Source organism: Culex quinquefasciatus, chromosome 3, assembly GCF_015732765.1.
Source record: "Culex quinquefasciatus strain JHB chromosome 3, VPISU_Cqui_1.0_pri_paternal, whole genome shotgun sequence".
Classification (NCBI taxonomy): Eukaryota; Metazoa; Arthropoda; class Insecta; order Diptera; family Culicidae; genus Culex; species Culex quinquefasciatus.
Window position 1 is genome coordinate 119,177,017 of NC_051863.1, and position 27,993 is coordinate 119,205,009.

Here is a 27,993-nt window from a genome sequence, read left to right on the forward strand (position 1 = left end):
GGAGTTCCATGCTTCAAACATTCAAACCATATATCAAGTATCGTTCCTTTTCGGCAGCGCTCTGTGCCATTTAGCCCCGCCAAAGATCACGTGAAAACGATACAACTCGGCAGCACCAGCCAGTGTGGCCTTTTATGTTCTGCGGGGTCTCTCTCTCTCTCTCTCGGGCAGAATAGTGCACTACTTCTACCCGTGCCAAATGCTGTTAGCAAATGTTTGCATTTAATCTTGTACTTTTCGGACCGGGCCGGACCGGAGCTCGGTGGTCGGTATTTAATTTATAGATTATTTGATTTGAAAGGAAGGGCCCAGCTCTGGGCAAGGGGGCCCGGCCAAAACTGACCACTTTTGGTCGTTGGAGTGGAATTGAATGTCCAAACATTAGACGTCATTATTTCAATTAACGTGGTGAAGTGCACTTTCGCGTTTGCGGTAATGCGATTCAGCACTATTTTGGCACGTAGTAGTGTGCTAGATGTGTTGATCTCATTTGATTTGATCTACAATCTTAATTCAACACCCTATATTTCTCACTTGACACGCAATTCTTCACATTCCAGAGTGCTGCCAAGCACTAATTAAGCATTTTCACGCTCTGAATCTTCCCTCTCCCAAGACAACTTGCTCGAATTAATTATCTTGTCACCTACGACGAGAAATTGCTCCTTCAGAAACCGAAAGTTAAGCTCGTTCGCTCGCTCATAACGAAAGCTCAAAATCGCACTCGAAGGAAGCTCACGACAACATGCGCAACGATGCACTCTCATAATACAAGAGCGCGATCCCTTTGTGCATGTAACCGCGCATTGTCTTACGTCAGATTGTGTCGAAGAGAGGGGAAAGCGGTGCGAAGGGGGCTTGCAATTGCTCTGCGTGCAATGATATGCTACTGAAGACTTGGAAGGAGGACGCAAAACCATTGCCGGCAGTCGCTGCCATAAATCATCGAGACTGTTCTGCGGGGCTGATGGTGGTGGTGGTGGCTTCCTTCAAACCCGCTGCCGGTTGCACGCACATTCATCATTTATAATATTTTGCCTTAATTGGCGTGAATCATTGTCATTGTCGACGACGGAAGACGACGACAGTATCACAATGACGATGCAGAGAGAGGAACGGGTCGTTGTAATTCAAAATAAAATTGTAATAAATTCTTAAGTTGGGTATAAACATTTTGTAAAATTATTTAAAATGCTTCGATTTTTTGTTGCATCATAATGTTATTCATAAAAAAATTCAATCCCGAGCAGGGAAAAATAACACAGGAATACCAAATTTTGGTATTACTTGAGCCAATAACAGGGACAAAAATGTGCCCTTGATACTGAAAATCTGTATCTTGAGGTAGGATTTTCTGATGGATGTGATATCTTCAGCGAAATTCTAGGCTATAGTTAGGACTATTGAAAAAAAGTAACACTCTAAAAAAATACTCATTCCTTCATTAAATGTTTTTTCACCAATAATGCGATTTCAAAAATACGTTTTTTTTTTATTTTGGAACACATTTTTGAGCCACAGCCACAAAATCTATTTTCAGAAATATGTTTTTATGAAAAACCTGATTTTGGAAAAAAATACTTTCAAAGCTAAATTCTGCCATCTAAAAGTACTGAATCGATTTTAAATAGAGTGTATCATTTTGGAGTTAAAGTTAATGATAGGGAATAATTTTCAGAATCTTAATGTTAAATGGCAAATAAATAATTGATTTTCTCTGCAACCAAATAATATTTAACTTTCCTCTGCAGCCAGATTTTTTACCATCATGTTTGTGTTTTGAGACACAAACAAGAAAAAACCTTGAAATTTGGGTTTAAACTTTAATATGTTAATAATAAACTAACAAATAATCACTATAGTTAATTTGTTTCTTTTTAGATAAAGAGCAATACTAGCTCAAATCAGGAATATTCCTGGTGAAACTTTGTAGGCATGTTATCCAAGGCCATATAAGCCATTTTTGTGTATATGGAACCGATTGTACTCGAAAATGACATTTGAGAAGGGCGTAAGTTATTTAAATATTTTTGTATTCTGTAATTCAAAAATTACTGTATCTCGAAGCCGTTGCATCGTACCAAAAAGTGGTCAAAGACAAACTTGTAGGAAATTGGAAGGGCATTTTGAAAAGAAAAAAAATACACTGAAAGAAAAATGCACGCCACTTCTATGGGAATTTTAAATTTTTATGTTTAAAAGTTAAATTTTATGGTGAAGTCACGATTATTTTTCGTTCAAAAATTTGAGGAAATAGCCCAAAATGTTACAAAAAGACTCACGAAAAATGCAGGATGGTATGTCTCTCCTAAAAAAAATACAAAAATCATTTACTAAAACTGTTTTTTTTTTTGAAAAGTGGTCTAAACGTCAAAATTTGCATAAACCGATAGTAGGAATCGATTTTCCAGACAATTTTACATAAAAGTCTTTATATTGACCATTATCCTAAGTCCAATCCTTGCAAGGATACAGCGGTTTTAAAAATAAAAATATTAAAAAACAGCTTTTTTGGTGGTATTTTAGCTTTTTATATATGACAGACAAGATTTTTCAGTCTCGAAAATATTTTTACCGGAAAGCTCGTCCAATTTCCCATAAGTTTGCCTTTGACAGCTTTTGAATTGGATTCATGGGCTTACAGATATAAGCTTAATTACATTGCACTAATTTAAAAAAAAGGAAAACAGCGACTATTTAAAAAAAATCCTAAATATGGCTATAACTTGAAAATGGTGCACTTTATGAAAATTTCGCTAAAGTATTTTTTGATTGCAAATTTGATTTTATATCGAAAAACGAAGTTGAAAAATTTTTGGGACCAACATTTCGATTTTTTGAAAAAATAAGTGTTGATTCGAAAATTCATAACTCGGTCAAAGATTTTTTGTACTACCTGGAAATTTCTGAAAAGTTGGCATTTTATGCCACTAAAACATATTAAAAAATAAAAAAAATAGTGTTTTTTTGCAAATTTTTGCAAGTTTTAGTAACAAAAAAATAAATTAAAAATCACCAAAAAAAATTACCGTGTATCATTTTTTTTCAGTGTAGTCCTTATCCATACCTACAACTTTGCCCAAGACACCAAATCGATCAAAAAATTCCTTCAAAAGATACAGATTTTTTGAATTTTCATAAATCATTTTTGTATGGACAACTGCCAAATTTGTATGGAAAATTATATGGACAAACTAATGATGCAAAATGGCTTCTTTAGGCATACCGAAGGCATCAAAAAAGTTTCAGCTGGATTAAAAAATACAAAAAAAATCGAATAGCCGAAATCTCAGAGAATTGCTCAGGAGTGATAGAGAGAGAATGCCATCGCTGGGAATCACGCAAAACAAGAAGAGATCTTACAAGCTATGTTGACGGACGCTATACTCTCGAATGTTTCTGGTGCAGAGATAATCAATTGATAGCTTTTTTATCACTTATTTGCAACACTGATACAAATATAAATTTTTTTTAGTAATTTTGGATTTCTGTCAGCAAATCAATTATTTTGCCAAGCTAAATAAACTCCACGTTCTCGGAAATTCCCGGGCAATTTCAAAATTAATCTCTCGACTCCCGGTAAATTCAAAATCTCGAGAATCGTCACCCTCTAGTATCAATTTATTGGAACACCATTCCAATTTTGAGCTGGATCGGAAAACTTTTTGTTTTTGTACGTGCAGTTTTCAGATAATCTAACTTCTGATAATTCAGATAAACCTTGACTATTTTTTTGTTTTCGTCATATTTCTTTTATATATTTTTTTTTATTTTGCTTTACTGTTGATTCTGATGACTTTTAGTAAAGAATTCAAGCATAAGTTATTTAAATTCCAGATATTAAAAAAATCTAAGTCAGGGGTTCGATCGTAGCAACCGGTGCTGACGGTAGGAAAACTTTTTCGCTCCGCGTCATTTTTGACAAATTTTATTTTTTTCCCTTTATATGCATTCTTTTATAAGGATTTTTTTTGTGTTAAATGGGAATTTTGTTTCTAAATGCCGTTGTCGAAGTGAATTTCGCTGAAAATTAAATAAATCGTTCGGAACTGCCAAGGATCAGGAACATGAAAAGTAAGTGGAAGGGCTCAACCAAGCTGGAGGAGGCCGTTACCAGAGCGTTTCAAGAGGCTGTGGTACCAGAGAAACATCCGGAAATATTTGTTGGGAGTGGAGATATTCGGTGCTAAAGGAACACTTCCGACCGGCCTGTGTCCTGTCAAGATCCTGGTCAGACTATCGGAACACCACCACCACCTGGCTGTGTTTTTGAAGATTCACTGTTTCTTGGTGAGAGCTTTCCGTGTTATTTGATATTTGATTATATTCTCCTAGATTATAATATTATAAATTAAATAACCCTCCTATCCCTTTCCCACTTTTCCATTTCCCAATCCCGATTTCCCCTCCCCCACTTCCCCCTAAAAATAAAATAATTTGCCAATTTACACTAACACACCACACCTAACTGATTCGGAGCGTTTGGTACGGTATGTCCACGCATCCTTCCTCCCCTGATGATTCTGTCAAATGTGATCCGTTCACAGAATCTGTCTCTGCGGTTAATGCAACGCAGTAGGCCCGGCCGCTTTAATTTTTGCTATACATTTTCGTGGTAACTCGGATGTACTGCAATTATTAATACTGACAAGAAAGGACTTGGGGCGTAATCTAACTGCAAGTTCTTCCAGGATGCTTTCTTCGGACTGGCTGCGATTGTGTTCGATTAGATTAGATTAGATTAGATTAGATTAGATTAGATATTTAAAAATTCTAAGTCAATATGCAGCGACATTTCTATCTAAATTTACAAATTACATTACTCTAGATTCACCAAATCAGCCTACACAGACAGAATTAAGAAAAAAAACGGCCTCCATGCCAATTTTTGAGAACCAGCGTTCCGCCAGAGTGACATCGTTCCCAAGCGAAGGTGAAACAGGTGGAAAAAGAAGGGTATTGGCGGGTAATGTCATGCCACGGTGGGTCCCTCCGTGTGTAATAGATCGCGAGCAATATTTTATTGTTTTATTGATCCGCGACGATGCAGGTCGAGTGGATCGGAGGGTTGACGGCGACTTGAAGTCCACGGTTGGAATGGGGGGTTACCTTGGCCAAAAGGTGTGATGTAATGCGATTAAATTGCGCACATTATTCAATGAGAGTACATGCGAAATGAAACAATAATAAACCGCCATTATGGCGGTGTGTGACTCGGCTGAACTGCAGGCTCGTCCAAGTGTGACACGAGAGATCGTCGTGAGAGACTGGACTGGAGGAACGACGACGACGATTTGTGCAAAGTGTTTGATTTTGTCTTTTGATGGAGTTCCACGCGATGCGGATGATGGTGCTGTGTGTGTGCGATTAATGACCAACAAGTGACTCATCTGAATCGAGATTCTCGTGGGAACGAGTAGATTTGGAGCAGATGATCGGGTCGTGATCGGGTTTTGTAACCCGTCGCACGAAGGTGCAATTAACTGTAACAAGTATTGCGCAGATATCGGTGATGGAGTCATAAGTTGTAATGCAATTTAATTTCCATCAGAATAGCTGAGAACGGACTTCAAACCCGTTAATAAATATCATTTGACTGATCATAACTTAAAACAAGGTTACACTGCCCTGCATCCCCGGAATGTCGTTACGCGGGAATCGCTTACAAAACGTCCACCTCATCAACATCTTTATGATTGTTTGTTGATAATCGACTGTTACGGATTCAGGGCGCGCCTTTGCGCTGCTATGCTATGCCATAACGCACTAATCGCTCACCAACACGGCAAATTTCGAGTGGCGGCGCTTTTGCACACACTTTTCGCGTATTACTCGAGGCATTTCTCAAGGCGGCGGCACCCCCTTTAAATCGTCTTTTAAGACTACCGTTCGTTCCACACCGCGCACGTTCCTCACGCGGTTGAGATTTCGTAACACGATGATCCTCGCGCGTAATCGTCCATCCTCTGTGAGCGGATCGTGATACGCCTGTGTCAAAGTGACGCTCCGGCTGGTTGACCTGTAAACGCCCCCTTTTTCCGCCCTGCCACCACCACAGGTCACTGTCGTGGAATGTCCGCTAAGTGATTCAACAGTGTTGAGAGTTCAGTAGGGTGTCCAGAAAAAGGTGACCCCATGATCTATGAGCAAACCCCTGTGACATGTGTTGGTAGACGGGGCTGTGGAGTTGGGTCTTTTTGGGGTCGGAGTCGTCAAAGACAGAGTCACTCAATCAGTGTTGCTTAGAGAAATTAGTCCACAGCCAGTGTAGTGACGCACATTGATTTCTGCATTTCTCAGCTGCCCATGGCGCAAAGGATTAAAATTCCAACGTCTTGTGACGCCAAAAGGTAAGGAGTTCACGAGTGCGGGAAAACGCCTTTCTTTCAATTTAAAACAATGTCGTAACTCAATTAGCACCCGAGGCGCACCTATAAAAGCGGAAGATTTGCCCCGGAAAGAACGAGTTGCCTTGGGTAGACCAACCGCGCAGCCAACAGTACGTCTACGTGCAGTTCTTAAGTCTGAAGTAGTTCGTTCTAGGACGATTTTCTTCGGCTTAACTTAACCGTTCGAAACTTAGTGAAAACCGGTTGTTAGATTAATACTTCTTTGAAAGTGTAAGTTTGTCTCACGGCTTTTGGGACGGCTGCTTGATCATATTCTTCTCCTTACAGAACTTCACCAATCGGAAGCATGGCAGCGTTCGCAGAACCGCACTTCGACGCCTGGCAGGCGGGGGCCGGCAACATGTCCGTCGTGGACATGGTCGCGCCGGAGATGTTGCACATGGTGCACCCCCACTGGAATCAGTTCCCGCCGATGAACCCGCTGTGGCACTCGATCCTCGGATTCGCCATCTTCTGTTTGGGAATGGTCTCGATGATTGGCAACGGTTGTGTCATCTCGATCTTCACCGGCACCAAGTCACTCAAAACCCCGTCCAACTTACTGGTGGTCAATCTGGCCTTCTCGGATTTCCTGATGATGTTTACGATGGGACCGCCGATGGTGATCAACTGCTGGCATCAGACCTGGGTCTTTGGACCCTTCGCTTGCGAGCTGTACGCCTGCCTGGGATCGCTGTTTGGCTGTGCCTCGATCTGGACCATGACTTTGATTGCGTTTGACCGATACAACGTGATTGTGAAGGGTCTTGCCGCGAAGCCGATGACCAACAGCGGCGCTATGGTCAAGATCCTGATGGTGTGGGCTTTCGCACTGTTCTGGACTCTGGCCCCGTTCTTCGGATGGAACCGGTACGTCCCAGAGGGTAACATGACCGCTTGCGGAACTGACTACCTGACCCAGACCTGGTTGAGCCGTTCGTACATCATCGTCTACGCCATCTTCGTGTACTGGCTGCCGCTGTTCACCATCATCTACTCGTATACCTTCATCCTGAAGGCCGTCTCCGCCCACGAGGAACAGATGCGTGAACAGGCCAAGAAGATGAACGTTGCCTCGCTGCGGTCGTCGGAAGCGCAGCAGACCAGCGCCGAGATTAAGCTGGCCAAGGTCGCTCTGATGACCATTTCGCTGTGGTTCATGGCCTGGACGCCGTACCTGGTCATCAACTTTACCGGAATCTTCAAGGCTGCCCCGATCAGCCCGCTGGCCACCATCTGGGGGTCGCTGTTCGCCAAGGCTAACGCCGTCTACAACCCGATTGTCTATGGTATCAGCCATCCGAAGTACCGTGCTGCGCTGTATCAACGGTACCCGGGACTGTCGTGCCAGTCGGACAACTCTTCCAACGACTCCCAGTCGGTGGCGACGACCGCCGAAGAGGAGAAGGCTTAAGTACAAGACAGCACACACTGGATCTTTGTTTAGACGAAAAAATAGATGATAAATAGCAATTGAAATCTTCAATAGATAAAACTGGCATTTTTATCTAGAACGTTCACATTCCTAACTCTGAATCTTCGAAAAAAAAAATCTTGTCGATTTCAGATTCCCAGTTTCGTTTTTAAACCTGATCTTCAACAACCAGAGATCTCTACATAAAAACGGTCATCTTTATAGAAGACTAATAAAAATGTTCATCGTAGTGATTTTACAATCTACTTTCCCATAATTTCGCTGCCAGCCAGCAGGTTTTGGTCGCTACGCTTGCTCAGAGCGTATCCTAGACCTTAAACCGTCCCTAAAACCATCCAACTCCAAGCGAAACTTGTTTGAAGTGTGGAGATTTTCCCTTATCCTCATAAAACAGTGGAGTATCAATGACGAAATCCAGACTGCAATCCGCTTAAATCATCGCAACCTATCGAAGTGAAGTCAGCCAGCACGTCGTCGTTGTCGTGCTATTTTGTCGCTTTTTGACCTTCGCCTTTTGACCTTACAAGATTCCTTTAAAAAATTCCGTTACTCTTTATATGAAAGAAGTTTAAATCTTGTCGTGCTATCTTGACAAAGCCCTGAAGATTGATGCAAGTGCGACAACTAGCCAAAGGAATTTCAGGTTAGAACGCGTTTGACACTCGTACATGCCCGACTACCGTAAACATTTGTAATTATAACTCGGAACTCTGGCAACCAAATTCAACTAAACTTTGGGATAAAATCTGGAGTTTTTTTTTAAGAGGACCAATAAACCAAATTTTCAGTTTTTGCTTTTTGGGTGTTTTTCAATACCCCTGACTCAAACACCCAAAAAGCAAAAACTGGAAATTTGGTTTATTGGACCTTTTCAAAAAAAAAAACTCCAAAAATCAACCAATAAAAATGAGTTTGTTATTTTTTAAATTGCGTGCTCTATTTTTTGTTTATTCAAGGTCAAACATTGAAACGCGTTTTCTCGGAACGTCAAAAAGAAACCAAGAGACTAAAAATATCCCTGAAAACATCAGATTTATCCCCCAAACTCCGGACACCCTAGCGCTGCAACTCTATCGCATCGACCGCATCTTCCCCCCTCTACAATTACATAGTCCACCCGGTCTGCGCTCGTAATAAAAGGGAAAGTTTCTCTCTGGTGTAGGAAATGCGTCTTTAATTATAATTGAAACACTTTTCAGCGTGTCTCTTGCGACGTCTCGTCGGAAGCCTCGTAAAAAGAAGACCGCTGAGGTCTTCAGGAAGCCTCCGTGCGGGGTTCCCACCTGGTTTGGACGGCAGCTATCGTGGCCTAACGATCTTTCTGCGTGCTGAACACCGGCGAGCTCTTCCCGCTCTGAAGCTGGTGATAACAGAATGCCCTCGACTGTGCTGCAGTGGCGGCGTTTTCGACACTGGACAACCCGTTTGCGTTTTGCGCAACAATGGCACGTACCGCGCTCTCCGGGAGATGTCGTAAGAAGAGCGCTGCGAGGTCACGCCGGGGTGTGATGACCAGGATGTGATCTGGGGTATTGTCAACCGTAACCGGGTGCGGTGATTCAGCGTACAGTCTCTTTTCATTTAATCTTTTCGACAAAAACTTCAATGTTTCAAACGTGGTTCGAATCCTAGTCTTCGTCATAACCCAACAAGCTTAACACACCGCCCAATGAACTGCAGCCCGACGAGAAACCGTTCGCATAAATTTATAATGAACCGATACAAAGTTGGTCTTGTACCAAGAGCTCCACACTCAACGTTCGAGGATGCCCACCTCAGGTGAAACAACATAGTTGGTGGTGTGAAGTGCAGACTGGTGTACTGTGTGTTTGCTCTTCCCTAGAGGAGGTGGGCGAAGAACTTTTATCTCGTAGAAAAACGGTACCGTTCAAGTATTACCTTCCAGGGGTTTTGTTTGGAACTCCACGTGTCGAAGTTGTATTGGAACATGTCTTGCTAAAGGTTCTGGCGCCGGGTATTGAACTGTTAAGTGTACCGTTGGGACCAATTCATACAAGAACAATGAACTTGTCTCCGAAAAGGCAAAATCCTGTAACGTAATTAAAACCACACGTGGCTTTGTTACACTGGAATCCTTTCTCTGTATCGACAAAGTTCGATTCAGGTCGAATACCTTCTCCAACAAGATACACTTTCTTCAATTAAATTAAATTTTTCAAGTCTGGCGTTCGAAGCGTTGTGGCACAGAATTAAGTGGCTGTCGGTGCTAATGAAATAAAAGCCCGATAGACCGAGCATTCAAAGCCAGCCCCAGCCAAAGTGACGTTGTCCGTTAATAAACGATAATCATTCCACAGGGGGTGGTCTGGTGGCTGTACAAAGAAGTCAACATGGAAGTGACAACGGAGGCTTCCCCAGACGTGGGAGTGTAATGCGGACATGGCAAATGAATCTGATGAGAGTAGGTCGTTGACGGGGAAAGTACTTGGAACTGATTTGGAAAAGTAACTGCTTTGTTGAACAAGCTAATGGAAGGAGATTTGCAGACAGTCGGCACGTTTGAAAACTAGTGATTGATTTTAATAGCTGTCATATGATTGAATCAGTTTTCAGTTTTCAGTTTTCAGTTTTCAGTTTTCAGTTTTCAGTTTTCAGTTTTCAGTTTTCAGTTTTCAGTTTTCAGTTTTCAGTTTTCAGTTTTCAGTTTTCAGTTTTCAGTTTTCAGTTTTCAGTTTTCAGTTTTCAGTTTTCAGTTTTCAGTTTTCAGTTTTCAGTTTTCAGTTTTCAGTTTTCAGTTTTCAGTTTTCAGTTTTCAGTTTTCAGTTTCTTGTTTCTTGTTTCTTGTTTCTTGTTTCTTGTTTCTTGTTTCTTGTTTCTTGTTTCTTGTTTCTTGTTTCTTGTTTCTTGTTTCTTGTTTCTTGTTTCTTGTTTCTTGTTTCTTGTTTCTTGTTTCTTGTTTCTTGTTTCTTGTTTCTTGTTTCTTGTTTCTTGTTTCTTGTTTCTTGTTTCTTGTTTCTTGTTTCTTGTTTCTTGTTTCTTGTTTCTTGTTTCTTGTTTCTTGTTTCTTGTTTCTTGTTTCTTGTTTCTTGTTTCTTGTTTCTTGTTTCTTGTTTCTTGTTTCTTGTTTCTTGTTTCTTGTTTCTTGTTTCTTGTTTCTTGTTTCTTGTTTCTTGTTTCTTGTTTCTTGTTTCTTGTTTCTTGTTTCTTGTTTCTTGTTTCTTGTTTCTTGTTTCTTGTTTCTTGTTTCTTGTTTCTTGTTTCTTGTTTCTTGTTTCTTGTTTCTTGTTTCTTGTTTCTTGTTTTTGTTTCTTGTTTCTTGTTTCTTGTTTCTTGTTTCTTGTTTCTTGTTTCTTGTTTCTTGTTTCTTGTTTCTTGTTTCTTGTTTCTTGTTTCTTGTTTCTTGTTTCTTGTTTCTTGTTTCTTGTTTCTTGTTTCTTGTTTCTTGTTTCTTGTTTCTTGTTTCTTGTTTCTTGTTTCTTGTTTCTTGTTTCTTGTTTCTTGTTTCTTGTTTCTTGTTTCTTGTTTCTTGTTTCTTGTTTCTTGTTTCTTGTTTCTTGTTTCTTGTTTCTTGTTTCTTGTTTCTTGTTTCTTGTTTCTTGTTTCTTGTTTCTTGTTTCTTGTTTCTTGTTTCTTGTTTCTTGTTTCTTGTTTCTTGTTTATTGTTTCTTGTTTCTTGTTTCTTGTTTCTTGTTTCTTGTTTCTTGTTTCTTGTTTCTTGTTTCTTGTTTCTTGTTTCTTGTTTCTTGTTTCTTGTTTCTTGTTTCTTGTTTCTTGTTTCTTGTTTGTTTTATTCGGCAAAACTTTCACAGAAAAAGCAGCAAAAATGAATTGCGTCAGCTGACTCCCAAGCTGCAAATTGCATTCCAGCTACGCACCATTTCAAACTAAAGCACCCCTTCAAACAAACTGCACTCAATTTAGAATGACCCTTTTGGCTAGGAGCTAAAAGGTCCTCCTGGTATGCTCCTCACTCGCACTCACAGGCAAGCACTTTCGTTAAATTGCTGTGATGAGTGAAATCGCCCTGGAAACCGGGCACCACTTTTAACCTTTTCCGCGCGTACACTTTCCCATACAAGGAGGTTGGGCACTTGTTCCCAGATTTGAGCGGCGTTGAAAAAAGAAAAAAAAGCAGGAAAAATGCCAACAAACTAGCAAACAGAAAGCATTAGTGGGTAAATGGTACAATAACTCCTATCGATTTGAGAACGGGCTGCCGGCGTCTAAGTTGAAGTGGGTTTTGGGGGAGCAGCTTTCCTCCCGGAGGAACGAACACGTACAAGCGCTCACCTGCATCCCATGTTGCAGAGTACTCCCTCCGGTGCTTCACAACACGAGGGGGTTGTTATTTAGTGGGAAGTGAACTCTTACAAGGAAATACTCTCTCGAGACTTACAGTTGAAAGCTCTTTCTTGCCTTTCTCGGGCAAGCTGCACTCGCAAAAGTTGACTCTGTGAAAAGTGCAACAACTTTGGTTTCAAGAGATGCAACTTGTACACCCACGGGAGGGGATGCTGAATCCTGGAACTAAATTGACAGATTTTCTGACGTTTAATGACAACAGATTATGTTCAGTGATGAGTATAAGATTGCCACTATATCAAATATCATATGAAAATTAGCGATGGAAGAATCTTCCAAACTACAATTCACGCTGCTCGTTACAACTCTTTCATCTGGGTGTAGCAAACGGGATTTCTCCCAACTTCAGAGTGATTCCTCGAGAACGTGTAGCAATCGAAAAGATTTGAAATAGTTTTCACTCTGTTGTAGTAGGTGTGCTTGCCGTTGTCCCATTTCCGGTGAGTTGTTTGAGGAAAAACAACCGACCGTACGGAGGAGTGGGCGTGGGAGGACGAGGCGGTTCCACGGAATGTTTCGAGAAAACCGTGGTGGTCCAGCAAAAAGTGGACACATTGTTATTTCTGACAGTTTTGTTGGTTAAAGACCTTCTCACAGTAGTGTGAAATTTTTAATTAGAAGCCTTCGTGTCATCACAAGAAGATTACAAAAAAGCTTGGATATTTTCAATTCTTATTTGAAAGAATGGAAAATTACTCCAAATGCTGCAAAAACTCAACTTATTATTTTCCCTCACAAACCAAGGGCTGATTTTCTTAAACCAAAAAGTCATCACATTATAAAGATGAATGTGGAAAATTTAAAGTGGGAGGATCAAGTGAAATATCTTGGAGTTGCTTTTGACAAAAACCTTACTCATAAGGATCACATTGAAAGTATCCAGGTTAAATGTAACAAATATATTAAATGTTTGTATCCACTTATAAACAGGAATTCTAGACTTTGTCTCAAGAATAAACTGTTAATTTATAAACAAATTTTCAGACCTGCCATGCTTTATGCTGTGCCGATCTGGACAAGCTGTTGCTTAACCAGGAAGAAAAAACTTCAGAGGATTCAGAACAAAATTCTGAAAATGATTCTGAAACTTCCTCCCTGGTTCAGCACCAGTGAACTTCATCAATTAGCCGAAGTTGACACTTTGGATGTTATGTCCAATAAGATATTTGATTGATCCGCTCTTTATATAGTTTATAAGTTAGTTTTAAGGTATCCCTTTTCCCTTTTGTACATGTAGGACCTCCTACATTTGTAATCACTGAATAGCGAAAGCTACAATATTTCATGAATTAATGAAAGTTGTTAGTATTTAAAATTGAGGTGAAAAGTCATCGATTGTGATTGGACACTCAATAATATTTTAACTGAATGAATGTACATGGAAAAGAAAATCTGAATAACTATAAATAAAAAAAAAAACCTTACATAGTAAAAAAATCATAGTTATGTTACATCGGGGAACGCTGACAGTCTTTGCGTCAGAAAATTCAACTTTTTCGATGTAAAATCAAATTTGCAAAAAAAACGTACAACAATGTTTTAATTTCTTTTTAATAAAGACTACCATTTCAAAAAGGCGTACACCCAACATTCCGAATCGAGGGCTCAGCGCGAAAATCGAGAGAATAATGTTACCAACTCACACCACCATAACAAATTAGTTCATTCGTGAATTGAAACAATAAATCTCCAACAAATGTCATACATCGACATTCATTGGTCATTGGTTTAGTATGTCAAAGGTCTCCGGTTCGATTCCCGTAGTTAACACTTTTGGTTTTTTTGTTTTGACGGATGAACTTTTTTTTGCAAATGACCCTCGAGAGAATAATTCTCTCGCCCATCTCGAGCTGTGTTCTCTGTGTCCATAAATGGTACCACTATTCTCTCGAGGCCATTATTCTCTCGAACTAGCGCTGCCCAGTTTTGGGTGTAATATTGAATGTTTTCCCCTTTTGAATTGTAAGTCTTCATTTAAAACAAAAATGAAAATGTTTTTTTTTTTCGAAAAGATCGGGGAATTTCACGAATGTTTCATATTTTAACATTGAGAATCGGACCATGAGTTGCTGAGATATCGACATCGGAATTGGTGGGTTGTTTGGGTGAGATTTAGAAAACATAAATTTTCCTTTTTTTAAACCTTAGCATGGGCACAAATTTATAAAAAATGAAAATCTGCAACTATTTTCAAAAAAATACCTCAAACTGACTATCTAATCTAATCTAATCAGACCCTAGCGCAGCCAATCTTTCGAAGGGATCCTGGAGAGTGCCTTAGGTTAGATGACGCCTAGCACTCTTCTTGTCATTTATTAACATTTGTAGTGCGCCATTGCATTGGAATGCATTTAAACATCACAAGCGTTAAAGCGGCCAGGCCTACTGCGTAAAGCCGTATCGCAGAGATGACTCGTAATTGGGTTGAGTTTGAGCACTGAGTGTTCGAACAACAACACAATTCTGAATCGACAGGGTAAGAAGAAGCGTGGGGACACACCACCATACGCTCCGAGATTTTGGTTGTATTCGTTGGGAGCACCATGCTAAGAAGGTTTGGTACTCCGGGACCCTCTGGGATGGGACATTGTATTTCCACGAATGCCCTGGACACTATTTGCCGTGGTTATAGCGCCACAACTCGCTCCAAAAAAATACCTCAAACTGACTATAACTTAAAAACGGCGAACTTTATCAAAATTTCACTTTAGTCCTTTTTGATTGCAGATTTGATGTTACATCGAAAAATAGTTGAGGTTGAAACATTTTTGTGGCCAAAATTTAGATTTTTTGAAAAAGTAAAAGATTTTTGGCACATTCTGGAAATTTCTGAAAAGTTGATATTTGATGTCCTCTAAAACATCTCATAGAATAAAAATAATATACAATAGTGTTTTTTGCAAATCAAGTTTTAGTGACAAAAAGTGAAATTCAATTGCACCAAAAACATTTTAACCGTGCATTTCAGTCTGGTACTTATACCTACCAACAACTTTGCCGAAAACACCAAATTGATCAAAAAAATCCTTCAAATGATGAGCAGTTCTCAAGGATTTCGGTCATTCGATTTTTTTTTGTATTTTTTAATCCGACTGAAACTTTTTTGGTGCCTTCGGTATGCCCAAAGAAGCCATTTTGCATCATTAGTTTGTCCATATAATTTTCCATACAAATTCGGCAGCTGTCCATACAAAATGATGTATGAAAATTCTGTATCTTTTGAAGGAATTTTTGATCGATTTGGTGTCTTCGGCAAAGTTGTAGGTATGGATACGGACTACACTGGAAAAATAATACACGGTAAAATTTGGTGATTTTTATTTAACTTTTATCACTAAAACTTGATTTACAAAAACACTATTTTTATTTTTTTATTTTTGATATGTTTTAGAAGGCATAAAATGCCAACTTTTCAGAAATTTCAGGTTGTGCAAAACACTGACCGAGTTATGAATTTTTAATCAATACTGATTTTTCAAAAATCGAAATTTTGGTCGTAAAATTTTTCAACTTCATTTTCGATGTAAAATCAAATTTGCAATCAAAAAGTACTTTACTGAAATTTTGATAAAGTGCACTTTTGTTCCATATTTAAATTAGTGCACATTTTTGAAAAATATTTTGAAAAGCTGAGAAAATTCTCTATATTTTGCTTATTTGGACTTTGTTGATACGACCTTTAGTTGCTGAGATATTGCAATGCAAAGGTTTAAAAACAGGAAAATTGATGTTTTCTAAGTTTCACCCAAACAACCCACCATTTTCTATCGTCAATATCTCAGCAACTAATGGTCCGATTTTCAATGTTAATATATGAAACATTTGTGAAATTTTCCGATCTCTTCGAAAAAAATATTTTTGGAATTTTCAAATCAAGACTAACATTTCACAAAGGCCAAACATTCAATATTACGCCCTTTTAAAATGTTTGTCTTGATTTGAAAATTCCAAAAATATTTTTTTCGAAAAGATCGGATTTCGAAATTTCACAAATGTTTCATATATTAACATTGAAAATCGGACCATTAGTTGCTGAGATATTGACGATAGAAAATGGTGGGTTGTTTGGGTGAAACTTAGAAAACATCAATTTTCCTGTTTTTAAACCTTTGCATTGCAATATCTCAGCAACTAAAGGTCGTATCAACATAGTCCGAATAAGCAAAATATAGAGAATTTTCTCAGCTTTTCAAAAATATTTTTTTCAAAACTGGGCAAACATGTGCACTAATTTAAAAAAATGAAAAACTGCGACTATTTTCAAAAAGTCACTTAAATATGGCTATAACTTGAAAACGGTGCACTTTATCAAAATTTTAGTAAAGTACTTTTGATTGCAAATTTGATTTTACATCGAAAATGAAGTTGAAAAATTTTACGACCAAAATTTCGATTTTTGAAAAATCAGTATTGATTAAAAATTCATAACTCGGTCAGTGATTTTTGCACAACCTGGAAATTTCTGAAAAGTTGGCATTTTATGTCTTCTAAAACATATCAAAAATAAAAAAATTAAAAATAGTGTTTTTTGTAAATCAAGTTTTAGTGATAAAAGTTAAATAAAAAATCACCAAATTTTTTTACCGTGTATTATTTTTCCAGTGTAGTCCGTATCCATACCTACAACTTTGCCGAAGACACCAAATCGATCAAAAAATTCCTTCAAAAGATACAGATTTTTGAATTTTCATACATCATTTTTGTATGGACAGCTGCCGAATTTGTATGGAAAATTATATGGACAAACAAATGATGCAAAATGGCTTCTTTGGGCATACCGAAGGCACCAAAAAAGTTTCAGCCGGATTAAAAAATACAAAAATTAAAATTGAAGAAAAAAGACCGATTTCGTAGAGAATTGCTCTGATACAAATTTTTGAATTTTCATACATCATTTTTTTATGGACAGCTGCCAAATTTGTATGGAAAATTTTATGGACACACTAATAATGTAAAATGGCTTCTTTGGGCGTACCGAAGGCACCAAAAAAGTTTCAGCCGGATTAAAAAAGACAAAAAAAAATCAAATGACCAAAATCTCAGTGAATTGTTTAGCAGTCCATTACCGGGCGCTCTCATCTCCACCGTACACCAGGGACAAGGAAAAGTATTTGGAAGACGGGGAGTTTTGGTGCTCCACTTTTTTCAAGGGGACAAAGGAAAATCTCCACGGTGACCCCAAGTAAGTTTCGCTTGGAGTTGGACGGTACTTTTCGAGCAATTCCAACAAAAATATTTAACAACTTTTCGAGAGGTCATTTTTGGCCAAAAACGTACCTCAACTTTAGACAGCTGTCAAAATGACAGGATTTGTTATATGAACGAGATATTTCAGCTAAGTCATCATAAGATGTCCCCTACACAACCCGTTTAACAGAATTTAGTTTCATTTAGAAGAACCTGAGATGTTGCAAATACTGCGAAAACACAAGAAAATGAATAAAAATAATCTTTCAAATAATTCAAAGAACTGCTCATGTAAGGCAAGGATGGCAAAACTTTACGGTAAAAAGGTAACACCCAGTCTTGTAAATTCTTAGGATTCACGTCAATATTCTCAGAGAGTCAATAAATTATATAATCGAAAAAATATACAAAACCTTAATATAAATTTCGATAAAAGGTATATCAGGACAGCATTCATTTTTCAAATAGTTGAAAATTTACTTCTTCACGCCAAATTCGCTGTGATTGCTCTCGCAACTGCCAATTTTATTCCACCCAAGGATTTCATAATTCAATTCTCGTGGCGTACAGAGAAATAAAAATTGAAAAAAAAGATACAGTTACCGAACCCAACAACAAAAACTTGAGGAAAGAAAGCACACCAGCAAAAAAACAATAAGGTTCACCACCGTATTCGTTCCACGAAGACTTCAAACCTGCACATACACATAAACGCAACATAAACAAGCCAGAGGTCCAGGGAGCAGAAGTGTAGAAGAAAAGAAACAAACATGGCCCGAAGACGTGTGTGTCGGTGAAGGATAGTCGTCTAGAGAAAGAGCATAAATCAATAAGAAAAGAGTGAAAAGAGTAACACATACACACGTGTCGAAGAGAGGTTGGCGGCGAAGGAGTTTGAAAAAAAGTTCCAAACTCGAAGATCCAGCTGTCTTCGGGGCCTACGAACTTATATAAACTCATCGTCGTTGGTGTCTTCGGAACACACTCTGAAGTCTGGTCAACAGTGGAACCTCGATAGTTTGGCACAGAGTTTGTCGTATAATGATGTTCGTGAGAACAATGTTCTACTGTAATAAGAGGAAGGTAGAGACTTTCTATTTCTGGGATTTATTTATGTTTTGAATCTGACTCACTTTTTATGCTCCAACCTAGACGACGACGTCGTCGTCGTAAAACCGAATTTGAAAGATGCTTCAGGGTGAAACACAAAGCCACACAAACATACACTTTTAGAGACCTCTCTAGTCTTATAGAAGCAAAAAAAAAGGTACAGTACAATGTTGTCGGTACACATCGGGGTTTTCTTCTTCGTCATCTTCATTGTCGTCGTCGCCGCGCTTTAAGCTTGAAAACTTTTTCTTCAAATAGACCCAACAAAGGGCCTACACGAAAAAATCGTTTTTCGTCGGAACGCCGCCGTTCGTTGCTCGTGTATAATTGATGCTTTTTGAGGCATTTTTATTGTACAATGGAAGTAAAAAAAATGGTAGGAGGAAGAACCGAAACCTCCGAAATTCCTCCGAGACGCGACGGCTGACGAACGACCTTTCGTAGGTTGGGCGATTATTGGTCGTTTCCTGAAAAAAAAGTAAATTAAGATGAAGAAGACGAAAAACCCGAAGCGAACGCACACACCTTTGGAGGAGAACATCTGGTGCATCGCGTACAGGAAGAAGACACTGCAGAGGGAAATTGGGTCTGAGCTGGGCGAAAAGAGGAGAAACAAAGGGAGAGGGCAAGGTTCAGGTTGGACGGACGTTGGTCGTTGGGGAATTCCGTAGGCCGAATTGGATAGGCCCAAACCTTGAGGTTGAGGAAACTGGGAGATCGTGCTGGGCAAAGAGTCGACCTTGACAGTGCTGGGAAGGACCCGAAGAAATTGACTTTTCAGCTGGAAGGATCATGTAGATGAACTTTTGTGTTTTACGATTCTATAGTAATATAAAAAGAGGGCCAATGTCCTCGTGTTGGCCCTAGTACCAATTTTCGACCCAAATGGAAAAAATGCGTGGATTCCTCTATCAAAACGTATTCTTTAGTGTTGGTTTGCTGGAAGATCATTCGTAGAAACATTTCAAAGTTACAAGTACTCTGATAATGTAAAACAATAAAAAAAATCGATTTCATGTTTATTTTTTAGCCCAAAATATATCCATCATTTTATCTTACTGAGTGTGGCAGCGTCAGTTCAATTTAAGAAACAAGCTTTCTTAGAAGGTTCTAGAACACTTACTTATGGTCAGATAATTAGAAGCAATATTTCAAAATTGGAAATCATACCTGAAAGGAGAAAAAAAAAACAAAATATTAGTACATGTTGGATATGGAAATTCTATGAAAAATTATAATGAATTTAAGTTGAATATTGTATTATTTATACCTGACTCTATCTGCTGCTTTTTGTTTTCTTTGATATTATGAAATATAGCTTCAACACGAATGAAATGAATGAATGTTTAATTCACCTTTAATCGGTAAACTGATTTAAACTAACAACATTCGGCCTTCAAATGTTTCTTTTTTATTGCACTTCTGATCAGTTTTGTTGTATTTTTTTAAATCCTACTGAAACTTTTTTGGTGCCTTCAGTAGGCCCAAACAATCCATTTGGCATCATTAGTTTGTCCATATAATTTTCCATACAAATTCGACAGCTGTCCATACAAAAATGATTTATGAAAATTTAAACGTCTTGGTTTAAAAAATTTCTAGATCGCATAATTAAGTGGAAAATTGAAATTCCGAAAAATGGTGCTGTTTTGAGGGTTTGGATTCTTCAAAAGGGTTGCAATGGAGCAACTTTTGTCTTGGTGCAAATTCGGGTGGTTTACAAATAGGGTGTTTTTAAAAATCTAACTTTTCAGGAACATTTCTTTCCTTTTGGCTGTTTAATCCAGTTACGAAGGTTAACGGTTGGACGAAAAGAAAAGAAATTGAAATTTGACATTTTAGGAATATTTTTAAGATTTTTTTTTCGTCGTCTAGGGCTTGCCAATCCAAGCAACGACACCAACATTTCTTCCTCGCAAAATATGCCTTTTGTGACCAAATAGAGAAATCGTCTGAGGAAAACTTCCAAAAATCAGTTTTTAAACATTGCAATTCTGTTTTAGAGAAAAATGATATTCGAAGCACTCAAATATCTCAAACGAACGCATAAAAAAATTCAGCTTCAGGTTGCATTTGATAGGAGAGACCTATCAGTAGAAACTCTGAAAACATTTCAGGGGTATTTTTATTTAAACTCGAGACATTTTCATTCAAAATTTCCTTTTTCTAGTGAAAAGTTTATAGGATCACCCTAACGAATTGAGCCTTTGTGTCAAAATATCGATATTAGGGGATCTGAAATTATTCATAATGATCCGCGTTGTATTTTCATTGAAATTTAGTTTGCCCCTTGATTTTTGAGCCAAAATTAAAGGGATGGCGACATTTACTTCGAAAAATATATGCAACGGCCTTGAACTTCTTTAAAAGCAGTGCTGATATCCTCGAGCGCTTGTGAGAAAAAATCCTCTCTCTCGAGTTTTCGCCGCGAGTCTCGAGCTGCCGAGAGAAACTCATCTGCCTCGCGAGCGAGCGAGAAATGCTTTCCTTCTTCTCGCTCGAATTCCAACGCTGATTATCTGAGCACTGAATGGACTAATTTTGCCCGGGTCGGCGTCACTTGATCAATCTTGGGGTCCCATAAGTCTCTTTTAATTTAAAAGAGACCTATGAGACCCCAAGACTGATCAAGTGACGCCAATCCGGGCAAAATTAGTCCATTCTGTGCTCAGATAAATGAGTGCAATTATAAAACTTTTTTTTACCTTTTGAATAGAGATTGAATAATTATTTTTTATCCATTTTATCGGAAAGATCTGAAAATTTAACCGATTTTTTACATTGAAAATCGGACCATTAGTGGCTGAGATATCGGAATTTCAATATTTGATGTTATTTTGGTTGCACTTAGAAATTACATTTTCTCTTAATTGCTATTCTTTTAGAGGCTGTATCTCGCTGATGTTCTCAGGAGCTCAGTGATGCCTCAGGAGCAAAATTGTTGGAAATTTTCAAATCCCTTCCAAAAAAATAAGCCTAAAATGTGGTTTTTAATAGTAGTTTATGCAACAAGTTGCAAAAAGAGGAATTTTTCAGCACGAGTCGTACATTTATCCAACGAGGTTCACCGAGTTGGATAAATACGAAGAGTGCTGAAAAAATCAAGTTTTGCAACGAGTTCCATACAACATTTTTTGCAATTCCAAAAAAACACACACTGAGTGAAATTTTATGTCAAATTTTCATGTATTTTGTCAATAAATCGTTTAAATCAATAAAATGTTGAAAAGTGTTACTTTTCAAAACAAGTGCTGAAAAGTTCAACTTTTCAGCACCCATTTGAGTGCTGAAAAGTAGAACTTTTCAGCATTTATTTTGAAATGTGTTGCTATTCGATTCTGTTATTTTTGGTACAGAAAAGTAGGCTATTTCGTCGTTCAAGAATGACAGGAAAAGTAAGTAGTTTCACGACGGAATTGCAAAAAAGTACTTTTCGATTGTAAACTCGATTTTTTATCCAAAAATTAAGCCAAATTTTGTTTCGATCACGATTTTGAGGGTTTAGAAAAAAAACTATTTTTAACCAAAAACAATAAAGCTTAGCCATCACTATGTGCCATATGTGTGAAGACTGTATTTTTTTCGGGCGATTTAGCTCTAGACTAAAAATTTAAAAAATGGGATTTTTATGTAACTTAATTTAATGAGTTAAAATTTCACTTTAATCCTCTACAACCCAGTCCCGCCTCTAGACAGGCTTCGATCTAAAAAATAGCCAAAAACCAATTTTCAATCAATTTTGGATCCTGAAATGCATTGGATAGAATAACTCCTATAATTTCTGAAAATTATAGGGATGGAAGTTTGACTTGTTTCATGTGACTTTGCTAATGTTTTTAGAAACGTCATTTTTTAGGGGTCAACTTTGGCTGTGTTTAACATTTCCTATATTTTAAATAAAAAGAAGTATGCAGTAATTTTTGTAGTATCCCAGACTATGCCTCTACGCATTTTTTCTACAAATGAAATGATAATGGAGTCATTCTAGAGCAGAACATGTGAAAAACAAGCAAAAAAAAATAAATAGAAAGAATAGTAAAAAGAGGTTTGCAATTTCCTCAACAATCAAGCCTTCGGACACCTAGTTTCGAGTAGGAATCTCGTAATCGAGAACGCCAAGGCAATGCTGTAGAGCAAATAATTTGAATTTTGAGGGATGAAAAAATGTTTTTGAACTTAACCTTTTTCTGATTTTTTCCTACCTATACCAAAAACTTTGCCGAGGACACCAAATCGATTTGAAAATTCCTTCTTAAGATTTTATTTATGCAGGTTTTTGATCATTTACATAGCATTTTTGTATGACCACCCTCTAAATTTGTATGGAGACTTGCTCATCTTTCTATCAACTTGCTCAATGAACTCAAATAACTCTCAATGGCGCCCAAAGTTTCCGCAAAATCCGTTCTTTTCACAATAAACCCACAGCAACCATCAATAAAAACGCCCCTAGTTTGTGTTGTTGTTTGTTTTTCTTCTAAGGTACTCCCCAAACAAAACACAGCACCGCCACTAATTTGTAAAGAGAGCGAATAATCTGTGCGGACGGTACAAACTTTTGTTATTACCTGGGGGTAGTTACTTGCTTGCGCCCTCGAAAGTCTTTCAAGTTTATTTACCTCCCGATCTTGAGAGTGTGTATCGTAGAACTTTCCGTCTTCACCGGTTTATTGTTCTACTTTACTCGGGAGCAGACTTTAAGCTAAAGCGGGGAGGAGCACCCACCGAAAGTTACTGCCGTAGGGAAGGAGAGAACGTCCAAGGTGACCAGCAAAGGTCGAAGAATGGACAAGGTGCAGGCAAATGAGGTGGAAGACTTGGGAAAGAAAGAATTAACTTCTTTTTTTAAACGTTACTTGAAGAAAGAGAACGCCAGCCATGTCGAGGAAGACAAATTCGACGAAGTCGTAAAGAAAATTCGGGCGTGGATCACCTAGCAGTACGTTGAAGTGAAGTTAGCCTTGGCAAGTGACGATCAATTCTATGAGTTCTGAATCCAATTCTGTTCCCAAAGCCAAACAGATACCTTCTGACAAAGAAGCGAACATCAGCGCACCCCTCCATGATCGAATCTTAAGTGCGTAAGTTATAACGCTCTCAACATCGTAAAACTTCTGAGAGTCTTCCTCAAAACGAACATCTCGAGGGCATGATTTAGAACTTTTACGAACCGAGCTGCCAGCTGTGGCAAGCGAAGGTCATTGCGCGGATCGCGATCGATCGATCATCCGAGAGTCGTGAACCATCAACCATTTTGGTTCGGCATTTTTCGATTGTTATTTTCGGATCCATTTGAGCGCCGATCACACTTGAGAGGGGTTCGGCGGTCGAAGCCACGTCAAGATTAAGCTCAATTACGGTTATTTTTACACAAATTTTCGAGACTCGAGACTGGAGTTTGAAGAGGTGAATCTCCGCGCTTTATCGATTACGAGTGCGCTGGTGATGATCAAGGTGAGGGTCGTAGCGTTTCCGGATTCGGCCGCGGAAATTAACGGTTTCGGTCTTTGACTCGCGCTTCGCAGATGTTATCGCGACTCGAGTGCCAAAACAAAAACCCCCACCTCTCTCCTCGGCTATTTGAATGTGAACTCGAGATTGTTATCACAAAGAGCGAGAAAGTACCTCCGGCTTAGCAAAACATCCGAGAGTCTAAGCCGGTGGAGCCCACCTCGGCGATTCCAATCTCGTGTGGCTCATTATTGAGCAAACTCCATTTACGGTTCATCCAGCGCGAGGAGATGGCCCTTGAACAAAGAAAAACCCCACTTTCGATGTTTGGTGCACATGTCTATAACGTAATGATTCACTTTGCTGTCCAAACCGTCAATCCGTTCACTTCCTCTGCGAGCGCGAAAGACCGGGTCTCGAAGCAATTTCTGAAAAAAACGATGAAGAGTGAGAGAGAGAGGGCTCAGCATCCACATTTGTTTTCCTTTGTGTAAAATGGTTTTTCATTCTTCGTCAACACGGTGAAAAATACTTATTTTCGCCTTTTTGGATTGACAAATTCTTCGAACATTTTTTTTAATTCATTAAGTCAATTTACAGATGACTTTATTATTGTTTTGTACAAAAGCATTATTGAGCAAGTTCTCTCCATAGCATCAGGACTCGGGAGGCATCGACAATTATTATCGATAGTGGTTTTACTACTAGAAGGCTTACGCTTTGTATTTCGTAATTTTTTTTTATAAATTGACATAATATTTAGAGCAATAATATTTTTTTAATGATCTCATACAATTAGAAACTTATCAAAAAAATTAGGTAAGGTACTTGAAAAACCAAGGAACTAAATTGGGAAATTCACTATAAAATAAATCGTAGAAAATTGTATACAGTGCAGTTTCGATTACCCTAAGCCTCGATTTTCTGAAGTTTCGCTTATTCGAAGGTTTTTTATGCACTTTGAATGTTCAAATCACGGAAGAAAATGTTTTTTTGTGTAATTGTTCACATTTTATAAACAAATTAGAATTATACGACTCGGTTTTTGCCATCCTCATGATTTAAAAAATTAAGGCCGATGCAAATATTTTTCAAAGTTTTATAGGCTTTGCCCGGGGTCAAGGGAGGGCAAAAAAAAAATAAAAAAAAATAAAATTTATTGAAATAACAAGCCATAGTTTTAGCATTTGCATAAAAAAGTGTTTTGAAATGCATTTTACACTAGATTTGAAGAAAAGAAAAAAAAGCGAAAAAAAACTTAAACTCAAAAGTTCAAATTTTTTAAATCAGCTCAAACATACTAAAAGTGATTCTAAACGCAGGGAAACGCATTTTTTCGGTTACATTTAACTTATCACTAGGGTTAGTGAATTTTCACGATTTCGCAAAGAGCGTAAATTTGAAGATTTCTGTGAAATTCCGTGATATTTATCAATTTTCTCAAATCAATTCATTAAAAAAACAACATAATAAATATTTCATTCATAAAGACCTTTAATAAAGTATATTTCATTAGATGTCAATTGAAAAGAATATGAACCATTTGAAGAATTATTAGCAAAACAAATATTAACATGAAATTGATACAACATTTACTAATAAGTGGATACTGCTAATATTTAAACAATGTTAACAAAATTATTCAAAGAAGAAAAAAATATTCTCGGATTTTTTTTTTATTTTGTCTATTTCAACCAAAACTTGTTGAAATTTGTTTAGTAAATTTATTTTTCAAAGATTGCACAGATTTTAAAAGTACATAATTTTTCTTCCGGTCAATGATATAACCAGAGGAGCAAAAAAAAATAGATTGAAAAAATGTAATTCCATCAGAAAAGCAGTTTTCCTAAGGAAACTAACAAAATTTAACATTTTTGCCATTCGCCGTTATACAAATTTAACTATTATTTAATTTGAATTTTGAAAGATACAATTTTAAAATAAGTTGAAAGACACAAGCTTGGTTTATTCAAAATTTAAAAGATTTTTATCTTCAAAGTCGCATTTTAAGAACATTTAAGATTTTTTCTGAGGCTGTTTGATTTTCGCGATATTTGATTATTTAGGTGGAAACTTCCGTGTAGTTTTTTTTTGTTTTCTGATTTTGAATAAAATTTTGAAGATTTCGTTACGAACATTAAAAAGGCAGCTCAATAAATGACAATAAGCATGCCTAAAAATTGTTTTCAAGATTTTTTTTTAATTAGTTTTTGCCACGTTGAAATTGAGCTAAGATTTTTTTAGTTTATTGAAAAATAATATGTAATAAAGCATAAAGAGCTCATTTTGTAAGTCTAACAAAAAAATTTCATACCTAGTTATTTTAACATTTTTCACGTTCCGCAAAATTTCCGTGAAATTTGGTGTTTTGAAATTAAAGTCCCCATGAAATTTGCAATTTTTGAGCGTGAAAAATCACTAAGCCTACTCATCACCCAAATCAAGACAAAGAAAACATTAGTTTTGCGATTTCGTCATGAAACTACTTACTTTTCCTGCCATTATCGAGCAACAAAACGGCCTACTTTTCTCTACCAAAAATAACAGAATGGAAAAGCAAAACCTTTCAATGCCAGTGCTGAAAATTTCTACTTTTCAGCACTGGAATGAGTGCAGAAAAGTTGATGTTTTCAGCACTAGTTTCGAAAAGTGTAATCCTTTATTTTTTTTTGGTTTTAACGGTTGATTTACTTAACACATGGATGTTTGACATAAAATTCTATTCAAAAAGCGTTTCTCGGAATGGAAAAAAAATGTTGCAAGCAACTCGTTGCAAAACTTGTTTTTATAGCACGAGTCATGCATTTATCCAACGAGGTTTTTTTGCAACTTGTTGCATAAACTTCTATTTTTTCGTGATTCAACAAACATTGCACAATTTAAAAAAATGCTAAAAGAACACAACAAATTATTTAAATCATGGAAAAATTTTCAAATGATAAATATAGCAATGTTTAAAACACAATTAATCAATAATACAATTAATCAATAATATTATAAATAATATTCAAAATATTAAGAGAAATGCTGATTTTATTTTGTAGTTCACGCAAGTGTAATAAATATTTTCTTGATAGTTTCATGTCTTGATGGAACTAAACTGTCCATGATGACATAAATGTCTCACATGCATTTTCATCGCTTATCAGGCGATTCAATTCAAGCATAACAATGTAAGGCAAAGTGTAAACAAACAGATTTTTGCGAAAACTGAAGTTTTCTCTTCACGGTTTCGAACTTCATATCACTGAAAAACATGTCTTAGTAAAAATCCAGAAAAATGAAAGTTGTCGCCCAAGCGTCACGAAATATCAAAAAATGGATCACGGATCAGGCACCAAAATTAACTCTTAGAGCAAAGTTTCACGAAATCGAAGAATGGTCGGGGCAACTATTTTCCGATTTCGTGTGAGTTGGCGAAGAATTACATTTAGTAATAACAGTAAACAGAGGTGGAGATGGCTTGAATAAATTATTGAAAGAAAATAAAAAAAATATCAATTTAAATTACAAAATGTTAAAATCATTAAAAGTACTTTACTTTTCATTAGTTTTCAGCAAGATTTCAAGAATTGACGGAAAAAGTTGTTCAGTGATTAGTTTCCATTCTTTTCCGATCTGCGATCTTAATTTAAGAAGCAAAAACTAACTTATAAAATTTCCTAATTTGACAAGACATTTAAAACTAAACGTTGAAATGATTTGTTCTTAAGTATTGAAGTGATGACACTGTTTTACCAACAAAATTACAATGTTTCCCGGGCAGACGGTAATAACAAAATTAATAATATTTCAATAACAAATCCTGTTAAAATAACAAAAAGTGTTATTATTTTATCCTGAAGTTCAACTTCAAGAAGAAAAAATAATAACAGTTTCTGATAAAATAACAAAATTTGGTATTGAAGTGATATTATATTGAAAATGTTTAATAACACGCTAATAAGAGGAAATGTTATACATTTCAAAAACTCTCCTCATAACAAAATTTGGTATTCGTTCGGTATACTGACTTAGAAATAAAATCACCATAAATCGCACAAATGGAAATGTTTCTAAGTGTCCATAACACAATCTGTTATTATTTTTTTCTTTTTG

The 27,993-nt window shown here is 37.3% G+C and overlaps 2 protein-coding genes across 2 annotated transcripts in view; one reads left to right on the top strand and one right to left on the bottom strand.

Annotated features, from left to right (window-relative positions):
- LOC6044693 overlaps positions 1 to 27,993 on the bottom strand; it is a 324,907-nt gene that overhangs the window by 206,901 nt on the left and 90,013 nt on the right.
- Positions 6,471 to 7,880, top strand: LOC6044690 (opsin-1). Its single transcript, XM_001862130.2, has 2 exons — positions 6,471 to 6,620; positions 6,678 to 7,880. Exon 2 carries the CDS (start codon positions 6,697 to 6,699, stop codon positions 7,801 to 7,803), a length of 1,107 nt encoding a protein of 368 aa, XP_001862165.2. The 5' UTR covers positions 6,471 to 6,620; positions 6,678 to 6,696; the 3' UTR covers positions 7,804 to 7,880.

Bases quoted from the DNA above. Each gene is read 5' to 3' on its own strand.
- LOC6044690 (XM_001862130.2), top strand. From the start codon at position 6,697: ATGGCAGCGTTCGCAGAACCGCACTTCGACGCCTGGCAGGCGGGGGCC.